Genomic DNA, 21,593 nt, shown 5'->3' on the forward strand with positions numbered 1-21,593 from the left:
GCCCTTAATTACTGTACTTTCAGAGCAATTAAATTTCATATTTTAGCCCCAGTAGTAAGTTCCTTTGTTTCCATTTTCATATTTTAAGTACAAATCCATTTTTCAAATTTGGTAGAACCTAGAAATCAGACTTAATGGCCACACACAATTCTTTAAACTAGAAATACAATACTGGCCAGCTTTCTGCTTTGTATTACTATATAATAATACATAATGACTAAACTTCTCCAGTCTCGTGTACGGTGGTATAATCGGCACAATTCAGTACAGTTAGTATATTTTCTGTATATACTCATATGAATCTGAATTTTTACAATTTTTAGAAAAAAGTTCCGTAAAATTATTTTTTTGTTTCCTGTTTATTTAAAGGGTCAGAAGCTCATACCAAATACTGAGGTGGTGGAAAGCGAGGAGCGATCTGGTAGTGATACAGACTCTCAATCAACACCTAACCAAAGCCCAGCCCATAGACCCGGTAAGATATCTTATGAATACTGTATTTAATTTCAATTAGAATTAAAGAGTAAGGAAGAGAAGCAGTACCCCAATTTCTTAATCTAGATATAAATTGGAATATGAAAAGGGGAACCCTACTTCAGTGTATGCTGCAAGATTTCAAATGTAAATCCAAAAAGCAGTACATCACATAATTGACTCCTTATTTTGCAGTTGCAAAGCTACCACAACGTCCCTCTTCAGTCTTGAAGCCCAGCGGATCCTCCTTTGGCCTTCACTCCCCTGATAACCTGCCTATCACCATGCAGAGTCGTGAAGATGATATCAAAGCATTAATAAAGCAATTGGAGGATAACTCTGGCCTTCCATACACATTTGCCGAGGGGACTTTGTACCTTGATCCAGATATCATTGATTTAACAATGATACCTCCGCCAATTACACCTGATGAGGTAAGTTATAGTTACAGTATCTTTGTTCATTCTGATGTCTTGTTAATAACAGCAATACTGTACATGGCAAATCACTCTACCTCATGAGGTGGCAATTAAAGGGTTACAATGTTGAGGTTGTCTTACCGAGTCATATATTACAGCCTTTTTTTAATTGTTGGTAAATCAAAGCTACCCTAACTGTCATTTTAACTTTTCTTATTTCAAAATTTATCAACCATTCCAGTTATTATAAATAGCCCTCGCTTACTTCTTTTGTTTATTCCCTACTCTTACAAGACAATGATACTGTAAGTGTAAAAAAAAAATTAGCGAATGACCCATATTAGTTTTTTATATAGTCAGTCTAAAAATGAGAGAATGTTAATGTATACTTTGATATAACCACAGTTGTACAGCAGGTACACTGTAGTGCTGTACATCGTGTGTACATTTACCCTTACAGAGAAATGAGTTAGTCATACTGTACTGGGTCATGTAAGTGTGAAAATGTAAACAGGCTATGTAAGTGTGAAAACACAAATGAAGTATAAAAGCCTTTTTAGTTTTATGTTTCTGTTTTTATTATAGAGAAAATCAGTTCAGTAGCAAGATCACTAATGTTTATAGCTTGTTCAGTTTATTGGGTTAGATAATGCAAAGAATTGCGCATCTGTATGGAAATAAAAACTTGGGAGGTGTTGGGAGAGTATCCTAGCCTGGCCAGATGATTTCGTACATGGTACATTAATGGCTAGAAAAGGACATACAATCGGTCAAAGAACGCTGAACAGTATCTGGGCTGCTGATAGACTATCCGACAATAGGATATCTCTTGAGCAAACTGCGGCATATTCTGTATCCCATGTTGTCCAGTTTGTATCTACGTATAAATACTCGACATGGCTTTGCATCTTTGTGTTTTGTGGTATTTTTTTATATTTTTTACTAAAACTGTGAATTGCTTTTAAATCTTATGATGCCATTCAAATTTTTTGTACCTTCTAAGGCTTCGGGCAGAAAACTTAAAAAAAAGTCCCACAAAGATGCTTACTATAGTAGTGAAGATGAAATTCCTTTACATACTAATGGAAGGATGGAGTTATGCAGACGTAGGCCATTATTAAGCCATCAACAAATCTACCTTTCCAATATCGAAAAGAATGAAAAAAATATAAGGGCAACAGCAAGACTGCAAAGTTGGCAGTCACCTCCTGCAACCAACAGATTTTAATGCAAGCAGGGGGCTGGTCTGATAATTATTAAATGACCCTCAACCTTAAAAGTGTCCCACCATGGAGAAGCGTGTCTTTGCTTACAAACCAGTGTGTAAAAGAGACGGTCCAGAACATCATTGATGAATGAGGGTTACAGTATTATTGGCATGAACAAGTTTTCAATATGAATGAGACTGCAACGGCATAAGTTTCCTAAAGACGCCAGAATTTATTTTGAAGGAAGAGGGCAGAGCCCCTGGATTAAAGGCCTACAAAAATTGCCTCACACAAGTCCAAAAAAACACACTGCCCTCAAAAGCAAAAATAAAAGACGTTCCCCACTCAGATTTGTTAATAGAAGTGAGGATGAAGAAGAAGAGCATGAGGATCCTGAGTAGTAGTAGTAGTAGTAGTCTGTCTGTCAATAGATTGCCTGTCAACTCTAGCAAAAATGGAAAAAGAACTGAAGCTAACGATCAAAGATTGGGACCCACATAATTTGTTTATGTCCGTTCAGTAATACAATAGACAGGAGCCATGAAAGTTTATTTGTAACTTGTACAAAAGAAATGAGTGTCAGCAACTGCCACTCACTGTTCCTCATGTGCAAAAGAAAAAAAAAGTCATGGTTACCGCTGCACCAGCAGAAATAGAAGTTACTATGCTGGACAACAAATAAGACATTGCAACACCCGACAATGCTCCTGCTGTGCAGTATATTTACCTCATAGTCATAATCCCATTGATTTTCACTGGTGAGTGTTCACATTATAAATTTTTCTTTGTACAGTATGTTTTGACTACAGTAAAAGTGAATGATTAAAAAGGAATTTTTAAACTGTGAGTTTATGAGCGTTGGAGAATTTATAAAACTTAATTTTATAGAAATATTTTTATTGAAAATTATTAAATTTATAGAAATATTTTTATTGAAAATTATTTAAATCGACAGTAAGTCTCTGTAAAACTCTGTATTTACTAAGTAATTTTTCAGCTATCCTGGTGGGGCCTGGAACGTAATACTGTACCCCTAATAGCTAAAGTATTGTTGTCCTTACTTGTTATATTATGACTTAAGAAATTGACATAAGGTCAGGTAAAATTATCTTAGATTTTATTTTTTACATTAAGAGGAGCAATGTAAATTCGGGGCAGACATTTAGTGGTGTTACTTTACTGTGTATGATAATCTACCTACACTATAGAGGCATCTGTGGCCAGAATAATAGTCACTTATAGGGCTGTAAATGGAGAATATAAAATGCCTCTATAGTCACTTTTTGGGCTGATTGTAAATGGAGAATACAAAATGTGACTAAGTATATTCTAAATAGCAAAGAATTTAAGTGACATTTTTTTTTATTGAAGGAAACTCATGTATTTTACTGTATGTAATATATACTGTACAATATTCTAGAGAGCTTCTATAATAATCAGTTTTGAAACTGCCACACTTTTCATATATAGGATTCAATAAATGACTAAAATTTTATAATCCTAGATATTTTATTCCTCATATGTTTTACAGGATGGTACAAAAGTCTTTCCACCACAGCTGAGTACTCCTCCAACACCATTTGCAGACAGGGAGACATTGGAAAAGGAGTTGAAAGCCTTGGAACAGGATCTCGGTGATTTGAGATCCTTGACGAATCCTAGTTGGCTTGAGCATGACGTAGTTAACAGTTACGCAGACTCCACAACAACAGGTAAGCCACTGTTATAAAAAATAAGATATTAGATATATTTCACTTTCATTTGTAATCTATACAATTTGTAATATACAAAATTTATATATAGTTTTTTAACATATTTCACACCATACAAACATTTGTTTTGAAAAAGTATCAATAAATGATTACAGTAATAATTGGATTTTAGTGCTGGATAATTGTTATTCATTCAATTTTGTTTACCGTGTTTATCCCGAAGGTTGGCTTTATTTTTCCAACACAAAAATTGAAAGTCATATTTTGCATATACAAACTTTTGCCTAAAATATGATATACTACTACAAAACTCCTCCAGCAATATGTGAAACTCTATTGTGGTGATAAAGCTATTCATATATAAATAGCAATTCTGTGATTTAAAGGCCATTTTCAGATGAGAAGTTGCCTTAATATATCAGATGGTTATGTTGATAGAAAATAGATTTCTTATAACCAGATATGTATGAGCCTTGAGTCAAAAGAAAGAATGATAAACCCAAAAACTAATTGTACCAAATATTAACAAAAAACATCTTAAGACAAAACTTAATTTGATGGATAACCAAGTTGTCAAAAAGGCACCTTTCTCTCCACTGCATTGACATTTTTCCCAAGACAGACCATGAATTATCTGACATACTGGGAAAGATCCCTAAATAACTCTATAGAGGGCAGAAAGATCTCATACATAGATGTTACTCTGATTGGCGTTTTTCAATAACAACAGCTAGGATTTTCGGTCTCCATCCAACATGCATTGAAACAGTTCAAGAAAGAACATTGCAACCAGCTCAAGGAACAACTACAAGCCATGTTATGAACCATTGGAGAATTAAAACAGCACCCATGCTAAGAACAGTTAGGTTAATCCCTTTGTTGACCTATAATTTCTTCAACCATAGAAGCATCTTTGTGACATTACCAATTTCAGAGGGCTGTCACAAGTACCCATGAAAGACATGTGTAGAGGACAGTCGCCAGTACCCAGACAGCTCCTGTGCAATGCCTCACGAAAACTTTTTTGTGGAGGTGCTGAGCAGCCTCCAATCATGAAGATCCAGTAGCTGACAGAAGAAGTGTAGGGATCATTGGGGTAGTTCTCCTGTTTCCTCGACTAGATGTAAAAACAAATTACTGAGTCCTGATGTAATCAACGCTTAATTAGCGAGCTAAACAGAGGAAAAATGTACTCGCCTTCTACACCCATGAGAACAAATGTGGCCTATGAATCTCTAGAATGGGAGAGCTCCTTCTTTATCCATAAGGCAAACTGGTCAATCCTCAGAGAACTCCACAGGGCAAGAAGTCTGAGTTATGTAAGGAAGCAGGAACCACTCTGATCCTACAACCTATCCCTAGCAACATCTAGTAAACTCCTCTTAATCGTGATATACTTGGCTAACAATCCGCAGTATGGAACATTGTACAGACATAAATCTGCTTTGTCAGCTTGCAGAAAGAGTGTAAGACCATGCCGTCCCTCTTGTTGACATAAGCCACGTCTGTGGTGACGACTCATTTAATATTATGGAGGGCCTCAAAACGTTCTTGGAATTTTTTCAGTGCCAGGAAGCTTGCTAGCAGTTTGAAAATAATGTGAAAATACATTTTCTATCTTTAGCAAACACCTCAGACGAAAATCTCATTCAGGTGTTGCGCCCCAACCTTCCAACTCACCCGAGAATAATCGCATGTCCCAAGGTGGAGAAAGCAGTGGGACTTCTTGACCAAGAGAGGTTTTCTTTATTCAACCACTAGGTAAAATTGTCTCAGGCCTCCTGTTCTACTAGAACAGAAAGGAATTGGGCATCCCTAGCAGCTGGCCTGTGGTCTTGCAAACACCACTGAAAAGATCTTTGGTGTCCATGTGGAATGAATTTCTCCTGAGGAAAGGTGCCCGAGAAAAGGCTCCCTGTGCCAAAATGGGATTTCTGTCTTGAACAGAAAGTCTTGCAACCTCCCTGAGCTTGCGGATGCAATTGTCCGACGTAAAAACACTCACTACTGCCATGTCTATCAGTTGATCATAAACCTTAGATTTTTATTGAAAGCAAGAAAAAATCTCAATCCAGTAGTAACTGCATTGCAGAGGTAACCTTGACCAGCCAGTCGTCATTATGCATCAGCAGACATATCCCTTGCGATGTGGGCCAAAGCTGGTAACACAATGAACACCTAGGAAGTCGTACAAGTCCAAAGGACTATCTTTACCTGGTAACGTACCATAGAGGGAAAATCTGAGATTGAGGGGACAGATGCATTGGCAATTTTAAGTCCTTTTTAAGCATGAAGTGTCCCTCTCCAATGGAATACAACACAGACTGTACAGATTCTATCCTGAACTGCATTTGTTGATCAAATATGTTTAATGGAGAGAGGGCAATACTCAGTATTTGGTTCCATGTTGACTACCTAAGGAAAAGCTTTTCCTTAAATCAACATGGAACCGAATACTGAGTATTTGCCTCTCTCCATTGAGCATATTTGATCAACCAATGCAGTTCAGGATAGAAACTGTAGTCTGTGTTGTATTCTATTGGAGAGGGACACTTCATGCTTAAAAAGGACTCAAAATTGCCAATGCATCTGTCTCCTCAATCTCAGATTTTCCCTCTATGGTACGTTACCAGGTAAAGATAGTCCTTTGGACTTGTACGACTTCCTAGGTGTTCATTGTGTTACCAGCTTTGGCCCACATCGCAAGGGATATGTCTGCTGATGCATAATGACGACTGGCTGGTCAAGGTTACCTCTGCAATGCAGTTACTACTGGATTGAGATTTTTTCTTGCTTTCAATAAAAATCTAAGGTTTATGATCAACTGATAGACATGGCAGTAGTGAGTGTTTTTACGTCGGACAATTGCATCCGCAAGCTCAGGGAGGTTGCAAGACTTTCTGTTCAAGACAGAAATCCCATTTTGGCACAGGGAGCCTTTTCTCGGGCACCTTTCCTCAGGAGAAATTCATTCCACATGGACACCAAAGATCTTTTCAGTGGTGTTTGCAAGACCACAGGCCAGCTGCTAGGGATGCCCAATTCCTTTCTGTTCTAGTAGAACAGGAGGCCTGAGACAATTTTACCTAGTGGTTGAATAAAGAAAACCTCTCTTGGTCAAGAAGTCCCACTGCTTTCTCCACCTTGGGACATGCGATTATTCTCGGATGCGTTGGAAGGTTGGGGCGCAACACCTGAATGAGATTTTCGTCTGAGGTGTTTGCTAAAGATAGAAAATGTATTTTCACATTATCTTCAAACTGCTAGCAAGCTTCCTGGCACTGAAAAAATTCCAAGAACGTTTGAGGCACCCCGTAATGTTAATGAGTCGTCACCACAGAAGTGGCTTATGTCAACAAGAGGGAAGGCAAGGTCTTACACTCTTTCTGCAAGCTGATAAAGCAGATTTATGTCTGTGCAATGTTCCATACTCCAGATTGTTAGCCAAGTATATCACGATTAAGAGGAGTTTACTAGATGTTGCTAGGGATAGGTTGTAGGAAAAGAGTGGTTCCTGCTTCCTTACATAACTGAGCGGCTTCTTGCCCTGTGGAGTTTCTCTGGGGATTGACTAGTTTGCCTCATGGATAAACAAGGAGCTTCCCCATTCTAGAGATTCATAGGCCACATTTGTTCTCATGGGTGTAGAAGGAGAGTACACTTTTCCTCTGTTTAGCTTGCTTAGCTCGGTAATTAAGTGTTGATTGCATCAGGACTCGTGTCCTGGGTTCCTGTGTTCCTGGGGCTCCCTTGAGCAAGGAGCAGCACCCCAGAAGCTCCCCGTACCAGGGTCACGGTGAAGTTGCTGACTGCAGGGCAGTGGTTTTCATCTGAAAGCACAGTCGGTGCAACTGACATTCTGCCTTCAGGTGGATTTTTGTCTGGAGGAAGTTCAGAACAATCCGTTCTCGGACCAACTGTTCAACTGCAGAGAAATCTTCTCCTAGTAAGCTGGAGACAGCGAGTTGAGAAGGAACCTGGGGGTCTCCACTCAGCTTTTTCTTAACCCCTGTCAACCCTTAGCACCATGAATAGTGAACCAAATGAAAACTCGTACCACATCGCCCGTCGCGTGGATCACTAAGGGGTGCGTTGTTCAGTGGGTGACCAGGCTACTGGAACAGCAAGAAAACACCTTCAATTGAGAAACAAAATCAATGTTGGAACCTGGAATGTTAGGAAACTCAAAGAAAAAGGCAAATTAACACTGTTTGCAACGAAATGAATAACTATGGCCTCCAAATTCTTGGATTAGCTGAAACTAACTGGAACGGACTTGGTAGTTTCAGAACAGATGGAAATCATCATGTCATCTTTACTGGTAAAGAAGATGAATACAGCCATGGAGTTGCTGTAATCCTAGGAAAAGAAGCATCTAAAGCTCTAATTGGCTACAGCCCAATCAGTGACCGAATTCTAAAACTAAGAATCAAAGCAAAACCACATAACATTACTAATGTTCAGTGCTATGCCCCAACTAGCACAGGGAATGAGGACGAAATAAATAGCTTTTATGACATCCTCCAAGAAACTATATACTCCATACCAAATCGTGATTTGCAGGTAATTATGGGAGATATGAATGCCAAAGTAGGCAAGAACTCGACACCTAACAAATCTTGTGGCCGCTTTGGACTAGGAGAGCAAAACGAACGTGGAGAGAGACTCGTAGAATTTTGTAGTACCAAGAACATGCTGATTACAAACACAATGTTTGAACACCATCCTCGCCATCTCTACACTTGGACGTCTCCAGACATGAAAACCCTAAACCAAATTGACTATGTCATCTTGAACCAAAAATGGAAAAGTTGTGTAAAAAATTTTGAAACTAGACCTGGAGCAGGCTGTAATAGTGACCACCAACTCCTGGCTGCTGAGATCAAACTAAAACTTAAGAAATTGACACAACCACCTCATCCAATTCGCTTTGACTACAAAACCCTTGATAACAATTATTCTGTCAAAATTTCAAATAGCTTTGAGGCTCTTTTACAATGTGAAGATGAAAAAACCCCAAACGAACTGTGGAACGAAGGAAAGGACATTTTTCTAAAAGTTGCAGAAGAAACCATTACCAATAAAACCAACAAAAGGAATCAATGGATATCGGAAGAAACCATAAAAGAAGTTGAGCTGAGAAGGCAACTCAAAGCAAAAGGGACCAATGATCCTGTTGAGGAAACAATTTACAGACAACAGAACTCCAAAATTCAACGGATGATGAGGAAAGACAAGGTAAAGTTAATACAAGAACAATGCCAAAGGATTGAATTGAAGTAAATTCCATTAACAACTCTACCAAAGAAATGTATAATGGTGTGAAAAACCTCGCTAAGAAATTCAAACCATCTGTTGACACCATCAAAGATGAAGATGACCTAATCCTTTGTGACAGAGAGGATGTTAAAGACAGATGGAAAGAATACTGGCCTTTGATGGAAAGAATACTGCACAAATCTCTACACCAGTCCCATACGGGCAAGTGTCTTCAGAACCAGAACCACCTCTTCTGATTGATGAGATTAGAGAAGCTATTAAAGAACTCAAACTTGGAAAGTCCAGGAAACGATCAGGTCACAGCCGAAATGATAAAGAATGGAGGTAAGAACGTCGAGATATTCTACCACAGGCTCTGCAATAAAATCTGGATCGAAAACAAATGGCCGGACGATAGCGGGGAGTCAGTCTTTGTCCCCATCCCTAAGAAAGGCGACACCCTCAAATGCAGCAATAATAGGACAATCTCCCTCATTAGTCACAGTAGCAAAAATCTTTTGAAAATCATGGCTAAGAGAATGGCAAACAAACTGAACGAAAAAATCGCTGATGAACAAGCAGGATTCCTTCCTGGGAAAGGCACCAGAGACCAAATCATGAATCTCAAGATGATGCTTGAAAAAAACAGATAACGAAGAATCGACGTATTCCTTTAAAACAATGACTACACTAAAGCCTTTGATACAGTTGCACATGACATCTTATGGAACAACGACCTGTACTCTATGGGTTCTGCACCTCATGTCATCTCACTTCTGAAAGCACTGTACAATCAACAGAAAGCAGCAGTGCAAACATCTTTTGGCCTAACGGATTGGTTTAACATCGGACAAGGTGTCAGACAAGGATGCATTGTTTCTCCCCACCTCTTTGACATCTACTCGGAAATCATAATGAGAAATGAGCTTGAAGACTACGAACGAGGCATAACTGTTGGAGGACAAAAGATCACTAATCTCGGATACGTCGACGATGTGGTTTTAATCGCTGGAAGTATTGGAGGACCTCCAAACATTATTATCACTAAAGTAAAAGCTGAGAGTGAAAAAGTGGGACTCTACCTAAATGCTAAGAAAACAAAGGTCATAGTGTCAAAAAGCCCAGTCTGATCAAGGAATTCTACTAGACGGAGTTGCCCTAGATAATTCGTCACTGAATTTACTTACCTCGGAGCAACTTTCACCAATAATGGAGAAGACTCCCAAGAGATAAAAAGAAGAATTGGTATTGCAAACAATGCAACCATCACACTAAGCAATGTGTGCAAAGACAGACATATCACTCTAAACACAAAGAAGGGGCTTCTCAAATCACTTTTTTTTCCCCATCACATCATACGGCTCAGATTGTTGGGTTTTAAAAGCTACAGATCGGAAAAGATTAGAAAGTTTTGAACTATGGTGTTACAGAAAAGTCCTTAGGGTAAGCTGATTGAGAAAAAGACTTAACGTGGAAGTTCTACAAAAAATCAATATCGTAAAAAGATTACTTGACATTTTGGATGAAAGAAAACTAACTTTTATTGGACACCAGGTTCGGAAACACAATACTCTGGAAAGAACGCTACTAATTGGATCAGTCTATGGTACAAGAACGAGAGGAAGGCCTAAAACTAGATTGAGTGACAATATCAAGGAGATGTGCGGGCTAACGATGGTGGAGTTGGAAAGGAAGGCTCAAGAACGGAATGAATGGAGATGTTTTGTGCAGAGGGCCACGGCCGTTCGACATCGAACACCCCGTACTTGATGATGATGACATCAGGACTCAAAATTACTCTGTTTTTACATCTAGTCAAGGAAACAGGAGAACTACCCCAATGATCCCCCACACTTCTTCTGTCAGCTACTGGATCTTCATGATTGGAGGCTGCTCAGCACCTCCCAAAGACTTGTCGTGAGGCATTGCACAGGAGATGTCTGGGTACTGGTGACTGTCCTCTACACCTGTCTTTCATGGGTACTTGTGACGGCCCTCTGCATCAGAAATAATACCAGGATAACCAGCGAGACTCGATCAGGAGTTGAGGTCTGTGCGAGCGAAGGAGCACCAAGTTCCCCCGAGGAGTGAACCATAGGGTTTCTCCAACAGGAGCCACAACACTAGGGAGCACTTGTCACAAGGGAGAGCAAAGGCACTGTCACATGGGCCAGCAACACAACCGTGATCACATCAACACAGGTCGTGGTGATGGGAACGGGCTATAGTCAAGCTAAAGGAATATATGACATTTAAAACCTCAAGAATAGTTCTTGCCAGGGTATTTTACATTTTCTCTTTAGGTTTTAAACCTATGGAAACAAAACTACTTTCACTTTAGCACAAAGGAAAATTTTATCAACACTGGAAGACGAGGCCCTCATTTATGGTAATTGGCAAATTGAGAGCAAGGTCCTTCCAATAAGTGTTAAATATCTGACAACCCTCCTGAGTCCACCGTCTTGAAACTTAGATCCAAAATCTATTACATGGTACCTTTGGTGATTCATGTTGAATGGATAAAGTTTGCATCCCGTTGGAACTAAATATCTCATTATCAACTGTGTACTTAAGCCAGAACTACTACTACTACTATTTCTTGTGCATTTTCTCCAAATGATGAAAATATTGGAAAACTTGCCAGATGCTCATTTACTAAACAATTTAGAAGAAAATAATTTTTCTTTCTTTTTCTTCTAATTAAGTTAGAAGTTTAATATTTAATCTTTTAATTTCTTAAAAATAACTTTATAATGTTTTATAATCTACAACAAAACCCCAATAGTATATGTTTCCAAGATGGATATGCTTAATCTTGGCACATTTACTTACAATACTGTCACATATTACTTACTTTTATTGTGAAATTTATCCATTATCCTCTTTTTTTTTCTTCTCCAATCAGGTACTAGTGACACTGAGGACAGCCTCTCTCTCAGTAGTCTGAACACCAGCATCGCTTCCAGTGATTCTGTCTTCTCACGTTTGGGCATTGGTGCAGGTGGAAACGGTCAAGGGGTAGTCAAAGGAAGTAATTTCACATTAGCTGCCCTCAGACAATTAGGAATTCACCTAGAAGAGGGAGAAGATATAGATTCCTTTATTGCCAATCTCACAATTCCACCTCCACCAGAAGGAAGTGTGGTAAGATATTTTTCATAGATTACTTATTGTAACTATATTGATTCATAGAATAATTGTAACTATTTGATTCATGAAGTATTTTCAAAACTTGTAACTATATTGATTCATAAAGAATTTTTAAAACTATAAAGTTGAATGGCTTATAAGTTACCTGTATCAGTTTTTTCTTTAAAATGAATTATTTTTCAGGACCTTCAAGCCTGTGCTGAAACTAGTAGCAAAATGGGTAGTGAATATGACATATCTGCATTTATCATACCCCCACCTCCTTCTTCTGATACAAAAGACAACAGATCTTCTGATATCATCAGAAGACTTTATGAAGCCAAAGAGGGCATAAGTAGGGTGAGTATTCTGCTTGGAATATTGTTATTTGGTATCCTTGATGTTTAATTTCTTCTGATTTAACCTTTGTTCATTGCACTTTGGGTTAGGTAAAATCATAAGAATCGTCAAAATCCTGCATGTGGTTCCTCCCACCTTAAATTTGTATTGTGATATGCCTCTCTTTCCAGTAACGATCCTGTAAATACATAGATAGCATTAAAAATAATTTTAATAATGATCTAGAAGTACAAATATTAAGTAATTTTTTAAAACTTAATCTACTTTATTAAAATTTCCAGAATAGAAGAGTAAAGCAATATCTGAATAAGTAAAATTTCTTTTTAGAAAATACTGTAATGTCTTCATACCCCATAAACTAACTCGGACTTTATATATTCAAATAAAACATGAAAAACTGAAATGTACCATATCACATTTACAAAAATTGTGAATTGAAATTATTACATTTACAGTATCTGATTCAGTATAAATTAAGCACAGTATCTGATTCAGTATAAATTAAGCACAATGTCTCATGAATTTCAGATGTGTGATGATGGCAGCGACTTGGAGAGTGGGGAAAAGGACCAAGAGATTGCTGAAGTAAAAGTTAGTTCTGAGACCATGGCTAAACGAGCCAATCAGGCTGGCAAAGTAGCTTCCTTACAGAGACGTTTTGAGGTTTCTCCTAGGAATGCTTATGCCAGTCCTCCTAATAATAGTGCCTCCATAGACAATCGACAATTATTATTGAAGCTTAGTAAAGATAAGTCTCATTCTCCTAGTGATTCATCAGGCTACGATAGCCTTCGATCCAATAACTCTAATGTAGGTTTTGAGTTGGATGCAAAATTAGCACAAGCCCTTGAAGAAAATGACAAGATGTTCAAAAGTTTTGACACATTGAAAAGAAAACAGTTGATGAGTGCTAGAGGTGGTGGTGTTAGTTCAGTAAACAGGGAAAGTAGTAACGAAAGCAGTGATTCAAGTCCACCTTCAGTTATGTCTAGAGTGCGAACATTCAGTTCGGGACCCAATTGGGGAACAGCCTCTTTACAAAGGCCATCAACCCTTCAGCGCCAAATGACAGTGCCAACCACCAAGGCCGAATTCGCTAATGAAGAGGATCCTCCACCACCCCCTCCTAGAACACCTGTGACGCGAACAGGTACTCTCACCCATCCAAAAAAGTCTGTACCTGCTCCATCAAAAATTCAGAGAAGTATATCTATGAGTACAGGTAATTTGGCTAAATCTGCCTCCCAGGGTGATATCATGATTGAAACCAAATCTAACACCATACTCAAGTCGCCGACAAAGAGCACCAAATCGTCAGCATCCAGTGAAGATATAAGCGATTCTAAAACCTCGCCAGGATCTCCCTCAAAACAGAGTTTAGCTTCAAGTAACGACTCCCTTACATCATCTTCGAGTGTGGTTACAGTTAAGTCTGCATCCTTAAAATCACTTGACAATGATGAAGACCCACCTGAGTTACCTCCTAGAAATGGGGCGAAAGCAGCCTTGAAACCACCTCTTCCGCGCAGCTCTTCTCAGGTGTGTTCCTTTGGCTATGGAAGTGTTATGTAATTGTAATAAAACAAATTTTAAATCAATAATGCCTGTGGTAGACTAAAATGTGTCATCTAGTGCAAAAGTAAACAAATGCATCTGTAAATATTGAACAATACTAGCTATATAGACTTTACAGTGCTTTTTAATTTCCATACTAGCTATATAGACTTATTGCTTTTTAATTTCCATATTTTTCTCGCTAATGTTTTTGACTTAACAGAATGGACCCTTATGAATGAAAATTATTTAGTACAGTAGTGCTTTCCGGTCAGTAAGCAAATCTAAATCATTTTTCAACTTGCCTATAATTTCTTATTTGCTTGACCACAGTACTCCAGCACATAAGTGATAAATGTTTGTCATCCTAATTTCTGGTGACAATTCATTAGTTTTCCCTGTCTTTACATCATATTGTCCATAAAAGCCCTTGGTTTAAACCAGTTGACAGTCAAATGGTGATGTTGAATGTAAATGCTGTGACAGTTTTGTGATGATTATTTGATAAATCGGAAAGTTGCAACCTGTGAAAAAAATTCAATAGCAAGTAAATTAAGTAAATTAAATTTATTTAGGAGATTATTTTAAGTAGGAATATTTCATGGACTTTTTTAAGTTAGGGATTTTACAAAATATAAAATGATGTACATCATCACCCAAAGTAAATTCATTAGGAAAATTAGTACATATTATAAGGAGTTATATTTTAGGAATATATGGATTTTTCTAAAATATCAAAATTTTATGCTTCTAAATACTAAATATTTCATACAGCATCAACATATATAAAATATTCAATTATCTTAGCCTCAATTCTTAGGGGATAAAAGAGTCTTGTAATATTATTATAATGCATGAAACTGCCATTTCACAATCAAGTCCAGACCATTATTTTTTTGAAAGAATACTTATTGGATAAATATTTAACATATTGTGTACATGAGATTTTCAATTCCTTTTTTTCTTGCAGGACAATGTAAAAATTGCTATGCACAACAAGGGATTACGTTCGCCTTCCCCTGTGCACAAGACATTGAGGAGTCCGTCGCCCGACAACACCGAGCGACCACCTTCAGTGCCTTCTCGATTACGTAAGCCACAACTGAGCCCTTCTGGCTCTCCAACTAACAACCTCCCTGGTACGCACCGTCCTCGTAACTCGGGCAAACTATCTGCTCCATCTCCTCCAAGTGGAAAATCTCCCACTTCCAGTCCAACATCACCTAAAGGCAATTCAGGAATTGTATCACCAAGAGGAGGAGTAGGGGGAATAATACGTTCTCCTCAGAAGAGTCCAAAAGCTACTCGAAAATCACCATCTTCTGATGATAAACCTCAGTTACCTGCAAAGAATAGTCAGTCACCAGCACGAAGAGCACCATCGTCGCCCCCTGCCACAAATGGAGTGAGAAGTCCAGTTCAGAGTTCTGGAAAAACGTCATCACTGTCATCTAGGCTTCCTAGACCTGATAATACCAGCGTTGCTTTCAAAAACAGTATCAATCAGGAAGTCGCACCATTGCAAACTTCCTCTCCCAAGTTATCACCAAAAGCAAAGATGGTTAATGGAAAAACTCCTAATGGCACAGATTTAGATGATTCTTTAGATTCTGGTAGTTTTGACCAAGATTCCTTGGAGGAGGCCGAGGATGTGGAAGTAATGCCCCCAGCCTCACGGGACGCATTCAGACGTCTTGCCATAGTTGTTAGCACTTCCTTAAAATCTCTCACAGAAATGGCTGCAGCTTGTACGGAAGCCCAGCGTTCGGGTGGTGTAGCTACTCAAGATGAGGTGAAGTTCCAAGAAGCCAGAGATGCACTAACAAGTGAATCAAGACAGTTCGTAACTGCATCCAAGCTATTTGTCAAATCAGCAACAGAGTCTGAAGAAGTATTATTACAGTGTCTCTCCAACTGCATATCACTTATGCAAAAGATGGTAGATGTCACCCAGCAAGTGGTAAGACACACGACAACACCACTGCAAACTCAGAATGTTGTCGTCAAAGTGAGAGATGTCCTTACTACCTATCAGTCGACAGTGCGAGCAGCGTTATCGGCTGCAGGGAGGGGAATGGATCATCCCTCTATGAATACTCTCATGACTCAAGCGACAAACCTCGCTGGCGTACTCACTTCCCTAATGCGTACCCTCAGAGTATTTAGCCCTTGAATGAAAGATGTGATTTCTTATATTCTATAGAACTAAAATTCATAAATACCGTAAAATAGCTTAACTATAAATCCATCATTTATATATAAAGTGCAATGAGAAAAAAAGTACTTAAATGTATTTACACATTTTGTAGATATAGCAGTAGTGAAAAATTCATTACAGTACCGCCTAACATCGTCTGCAACCCGACCAGCTTTTGTATATAAAGTATAATGATAGAAATCTCAGGTATTTCAAAATATTGATTAATCAGAAGATTAAGAGAAAAAAAAAAAGTCAGTGTTTGAGCTAAAATTAGAAAAATAATCAGACAAGTGGACTTCACTTACTACATAGAGATGTATATTTATTACACAGATATACAGTAATTATAAATGTGTGTATAATATTAACTCCACTGTAACTTCACCATTGACGATACACTTTCAAAAAACCTGTTTATTCTCAAATGTACTCTCATTATTTTTTAATTACTTTAAGTTCAGAGTTTTATTTTTAACTTTAATTTTGTAATTGTCTTTATTGCATTTGCATCTCACAAATTGCTTCCACTTTTTTTATATATATATATACAGTAATATCATGTTCATCATAATGTTAATTTCCCTTTCCCTGCCACTAGTGTCTGTTGATGTATATATTGTATGTACGGCAAAACTAATGATGTGAAAATGAGCTCATCGTTGGCGTTGCAAAAGATCAGTGTTTTTTTTAGTGTAACTGCTGTATTTTCTGCTAAATATAGTGTTACAAGAGTAATGATAAACAATTTTTAATTTCTCCTTTGAGATTTGTCTTTTTTTCTGTTGAGGAAAACTACATTTTAATTTACTAAGCCACACAGTATACAGCAGTATTGGGAAATTGTTGAAACTATTTAAATTTACAAAAAGAAGTCACATTGTGAAGACACAAAAATCTTAAGAAAAATAGTTCTGTATCGGATGTTTATCCCTAACTATTCCTAAACATACTATACAAAAAAACTGAATATTTAGTACCCATCTTTATATCCTTAAATTTGTGTGAATAAAGTCCCTTATGTCCAATTTCCCTCCCCCTTAAGAATAAAACTACTTGTAGTTAAGAACTTATTTGTTATTGTACAATATATGTAACAAAACATAGTTAAATTTCTAAAAACATCAAGACCACCTTTATCGTAAAATGGAAGAATCACTAAATTTCTTCACATCGTTTGTCCAATATCTTGTCATTTAACCACCAAAAAAATAAACCCCTTGCTACTTTATATTTTCAAAAGAAATAAATATGGGAAATTCATAAAAAACTACAAAACATAAGAACAAATCCAGCGGTCATAGGACGTTTAAGAAGGTCTAAGTAATATCTGTAACCTACCCTACTACAATACACTCAAACTTTGGTCTGATAAATTCTCCCTTCCTATTTCACTAATATTACTACATATTTTGAACTGTCCTAATAGGTAACCAAAATATTTATATATTTTATGTTGATATACAAGCCATTTTCATTAGTAGACCATTTACTTTAATTCTCGTGAAATATCGACCATAGTATTCTAAGTTGAAGAAAATCTATCAATTCCAGAAAGCAAGAAATACCATCCTCTGCTCTTAAGATAAGAAAACTAAGTAAAGGTCTAGTAGACATAATTCTTTTACTGTACTCCTTTCTATGAAATCAACCAAATACAAGTCCCCCTGCATAAGAAATGAGATGAAGTGAGTCCTCTAAAGTTGATAAGTTCAAGTCCAATAATTAACTAAGGCATCCAGCTCATAACTCCCAATAACACCCCCCCCCCTCTTTATTTCTTTTCCCTCTATTGATCTTGGTAGTGAGGTAGCCTATACATATATCAAGAATTTCCACAGCTATCTCTACCTATTAAAATTCTTTGAAAAGTCAAAAATATGTTTAGAACATTAAAAATACTGTATATTTCACGGACATTCTTGTTTAGGGGATGTACCGTAGTTGAGTATCTATTTAAAAAATCTTAAATCAAAAGTATAACACTATCCTGTAGAAACCCTACAAATTTTTTAAATTGTTATTTTCCCTCATACAAACCCGAGTCATTTATATAAGTTACACCTAGTCTCATTTTCTCTACAACCTGACAATCAAAGAAAAAGTGGTTTGATTGCCTCATATTACGGTTGCTAAACAACCACATTGCATAGCGACTCAGGGCACCGTCCCATGACGCTCTTTACTCTCTCCTGGTCAAAAGACTTATGAAGCGGTTATGGCAGGATCTTTGATAAATGACTCAGGATTGTAAAGCTAGGAAAAATATAAATAGTTATAAAAATTTGTACTTTAGTTTACTCCTACACAGATACAAACTTCTGAGTCATTTATAAGGAAGTCATCCTTAGGTGGGAGGAAGTCTCCATTAAGAGATATGCCCTTTCTCTCTAAATAAATACAATTACTATCAAGTAATAGCAAAAGATCATAAGTGGATAAATTAGAAGTATGTAGCCATACGTTCAATACAAGAGGATATGTCTAGAGCCAGGGAGGAAGCTATATGAACTTCACGAGTCAAAGAATATATCATATATCATCAATAACTGAAAAATATGGCCTTACTTAGATTAGGGCAAGATCCAAGTGAAGGCTTTAAGTCCAACTCTGATCACCATCTGCCTTGATACACATTACATAGCCCTTTTAATGCAGAGAATAACTGATGCCTTGGATAAAATGGTTGCATATCCCGTAAGATTAAATGAAATATTGTGCTGCAACAATAGAGCCTAAAGAGAAAAGTGTCCAGAGACCTGCGAGTACAATCTCTAGGATAACGGTCTGTTAAAGTGGTTTGTCTCTTCCATAAACCAGCTTGGAGGACTTGTGCTACCGAGTGATTTTTTCAGAATGCAAGGGTTGTGACAAGACTACGAATATCATGTGCTCAGGAGAGGGCCCCTGGCAATGCTTCCTATGAAGATGTATAAACTCTCATGATTGTTCTTCTTAATCAAAATGAAACAGTGTTTTTGGATACTTTCTTTTTGGAGCGACCAGTGCTCACAAACAAATTGAAAATTTTAGGCCTAAGAGATGCCGTTCTTTTAGGATATTTTTTAATTGCTCTCATGGGACTAAGAAAAATGTCATTTGGGTCATTAGCAACCTCTTTGAGAGACAAGATCATGAGAGTCAATTTTGATATAATTTTCAACCGGATTCTGGGTTTTGGCCACAAATTTGGGAAGAAAAGATATGGATAATTCTTTCCATCCTCAGGAATGTGACATAAGACAAGATAGACCACATTGTTCACTTACTCTCGGCTGGAGCTAAGGCAAGGAGGAAGAATGTCTTTAAGGTAAGGTCCCTGTCAAAGGGTTTCCATGGGTTCATAGGAGAATTGCCTTAAGGCCCTAAGAACCTTAGTCATATCCCAGGAAAGGGGTTTGAGTTCTCAAGGAGGACAAGTCTGCTCGAAACTCAGAATGAGAGCCGAGAGTTCCCATGAAGAGCCGAAGTCCAGCCCTTTCAGTTTGAAAACTTAAAACTCAAGCCCAAGTGGTAGCCTTTTACTGCAGTGACTGAAAGGGATCTTTTGTTCCTCAGGAACACCAAAAAGTCTGCAATCACGAGAATAATGGCCTTGAGTGGAGCAATATTCTCCCTACGACACCAATCACAGAATATTTACCTAATACTTGGCCAGGTAGACTGCTGTGGACAACTTTCGGAGATATCCGAAAAGTTGTCTCGCAGTTGGTCTCGAAAACCCTTTCTTTCAGAAGAGATGCTGGATAGTCTCCAGCCATGAAGTGAAAGGGAATGTACTGCGTCGTGGAACTATGTTATGTGTGGTTGTTGTAGTAGGTTTGGCCATTCTGGAAGTTCTCTTGGAACTTCCGTGAAAAGTTCCAGCAGATCTGAATACCACTTCGCTGTTGACCACTTTGGGGCTACTAGCATTACTCTGACTCCTCGGGATGTTCGGACTCTGTTCAGTGTCTGACGAATCCGATAGAACAGCAGAAAGGCGTAAAAGTCCTGTCCCTTCCATTGCTGCTGAAAAACATCTTCAATTACTGAAGTTTGGTCTGGGACTGGTGAGTAATACATCAGGAGTTTATGATTCAGGCGAGTAGCGAACATGTCCAGAGAGAGGGAACCCCACAAAGTCATAAGTTTCTTCGCCACTAAAGGAAGCAAAGACCATTCTAAACCAACTGTCGTCCCTGATCGACTCGGATGGTCGGTAATGACGTTCCTCTTCCCGGCGATAAACCTCACCGAGAGGGAGATTACTTTGGTCTGCGCTCACCTGAGTATCTCTTTTGCTAATTGGTAGAGCAGGAGAGAGGTTACGCCTCCTCGTTTGGAGATATAGGTCACTACTGTGGAATTGTCACTCATCAGCACCAAGGAGTGATCTTTCAGAGTCTGTGAGAAGTGAACCCTAGTTGTGCTGCTTTCCTCTACTGGAAATTGATGTGAAAGGACTTGTCCTCTTTTGACCATAGGCCCGAGATATGCTCCCTTCATAGGTGAGCACCCCACCTTAGGCAGGAAGCATCCAAGAACAGAAGGAATTGTGGGGAGGGAGCCTGAAGGAAAGTTCCCACTAACAGCTTCTCCTTTCTCAGCCATTAATGGAGGTTCGCCAAGCCTCCTGAGGCACCCACAGCAGGGTTACAGAGTGGTCAGATGTCTGTAACCACTGACTCTTCAGAGCCCACTGCACCAAGCAAAGATGCATTCTCCCAAAGGGGACAAGTTTCTCCAAAGAGGAGAGATGGCCTAGAAGTTTCTGCCATGAGTGTGAAGGAAGTGGCTTCCCTTTCAGAAAGGTTTCTGCTATTTTCCTGAATCTCGGGATCCTGTTGTGAGATCCAAGTGAAGGCTTCAAGTCCAACTGTGATCATCATCTGCCTTGACACACATTACTACCCTTATAATGCAGAGAATAACAGATGCCTTTGACAAAACAATTGCGTGTCCCTTGAGAACATAAGATTACATTTTTTGTTGTGCTGCAACAATAGGGCCTAAAGAGAAAGTGTCCAGAGATCTAATGGATTGTTTTGGGACTAGGTTAGACTCTTCCAGGTTCTGTTAGATCCTTAACTCCTTGCAAAGATCTGCGAGTAGATCCCTGTGCCTCAACAGAAGATTTGGGATTCTGCAAGGAGAAGCCAGTCGTCCAGGTACATCAAAAGACTGATGCCCAGGTTGAGACAAGGGCAAAGATTTTGTGGAAAAACCTGAGGGGTTGTTGACAGGCCAAAGCATAGCACACTGAACTGGAAAATTTTGTCTTGAAAGGGAAACCTGGGGT

At 38.3% G+C, this 21,593-nt stretch overlaps 1 protein-coding gene across 1 annotated transcript; it reads left to right on the top strand.

Moving 5' to 3' along the window:
* Positions 1-375: 375 nt before the first annotated feature.
* On the top strand, positions 376-17,111 carry LOC137635656 (serine-rich adhesin for platelets-like). Its single transcript, XM_068368116.1, has 7 exons — positions 376-475; positions 670-908; positions 3,633-3,813; positions 11,978-12,216; positions 12,406-12,561; positions 13,090-14,100; positions 15,086-17,111. Exons 2-7 carry the CDS (start codon positions 759-761, stop codon positions 16,286-16,288), a joined length of 2,940 nt encoding a protein of 979 aa, XP_068224217.1. The 5' UTR covers positions 376-475; positions 670-758; the 3' UTR covers positions 16,289-17,111.
* Positions 17,112-21,593: the final 4,482 nt, after the last annotated feature.

Source organism: Palaemon carinicauda, unplaced genomic scaffold (assembly GCF_036898095.1).
Source record: "Palaemon carinicauda isolate YSFRI2023 unplaced genomic scaffold, ASM3689809v2 scaffold1559, whole genome shotgun sequence".
NCBI lineage: Eukaryota > Metazoa > Arthropoda > Malacostraca > Decapoda > Palaemonidae > Palaemon > Palaemon carinicauda.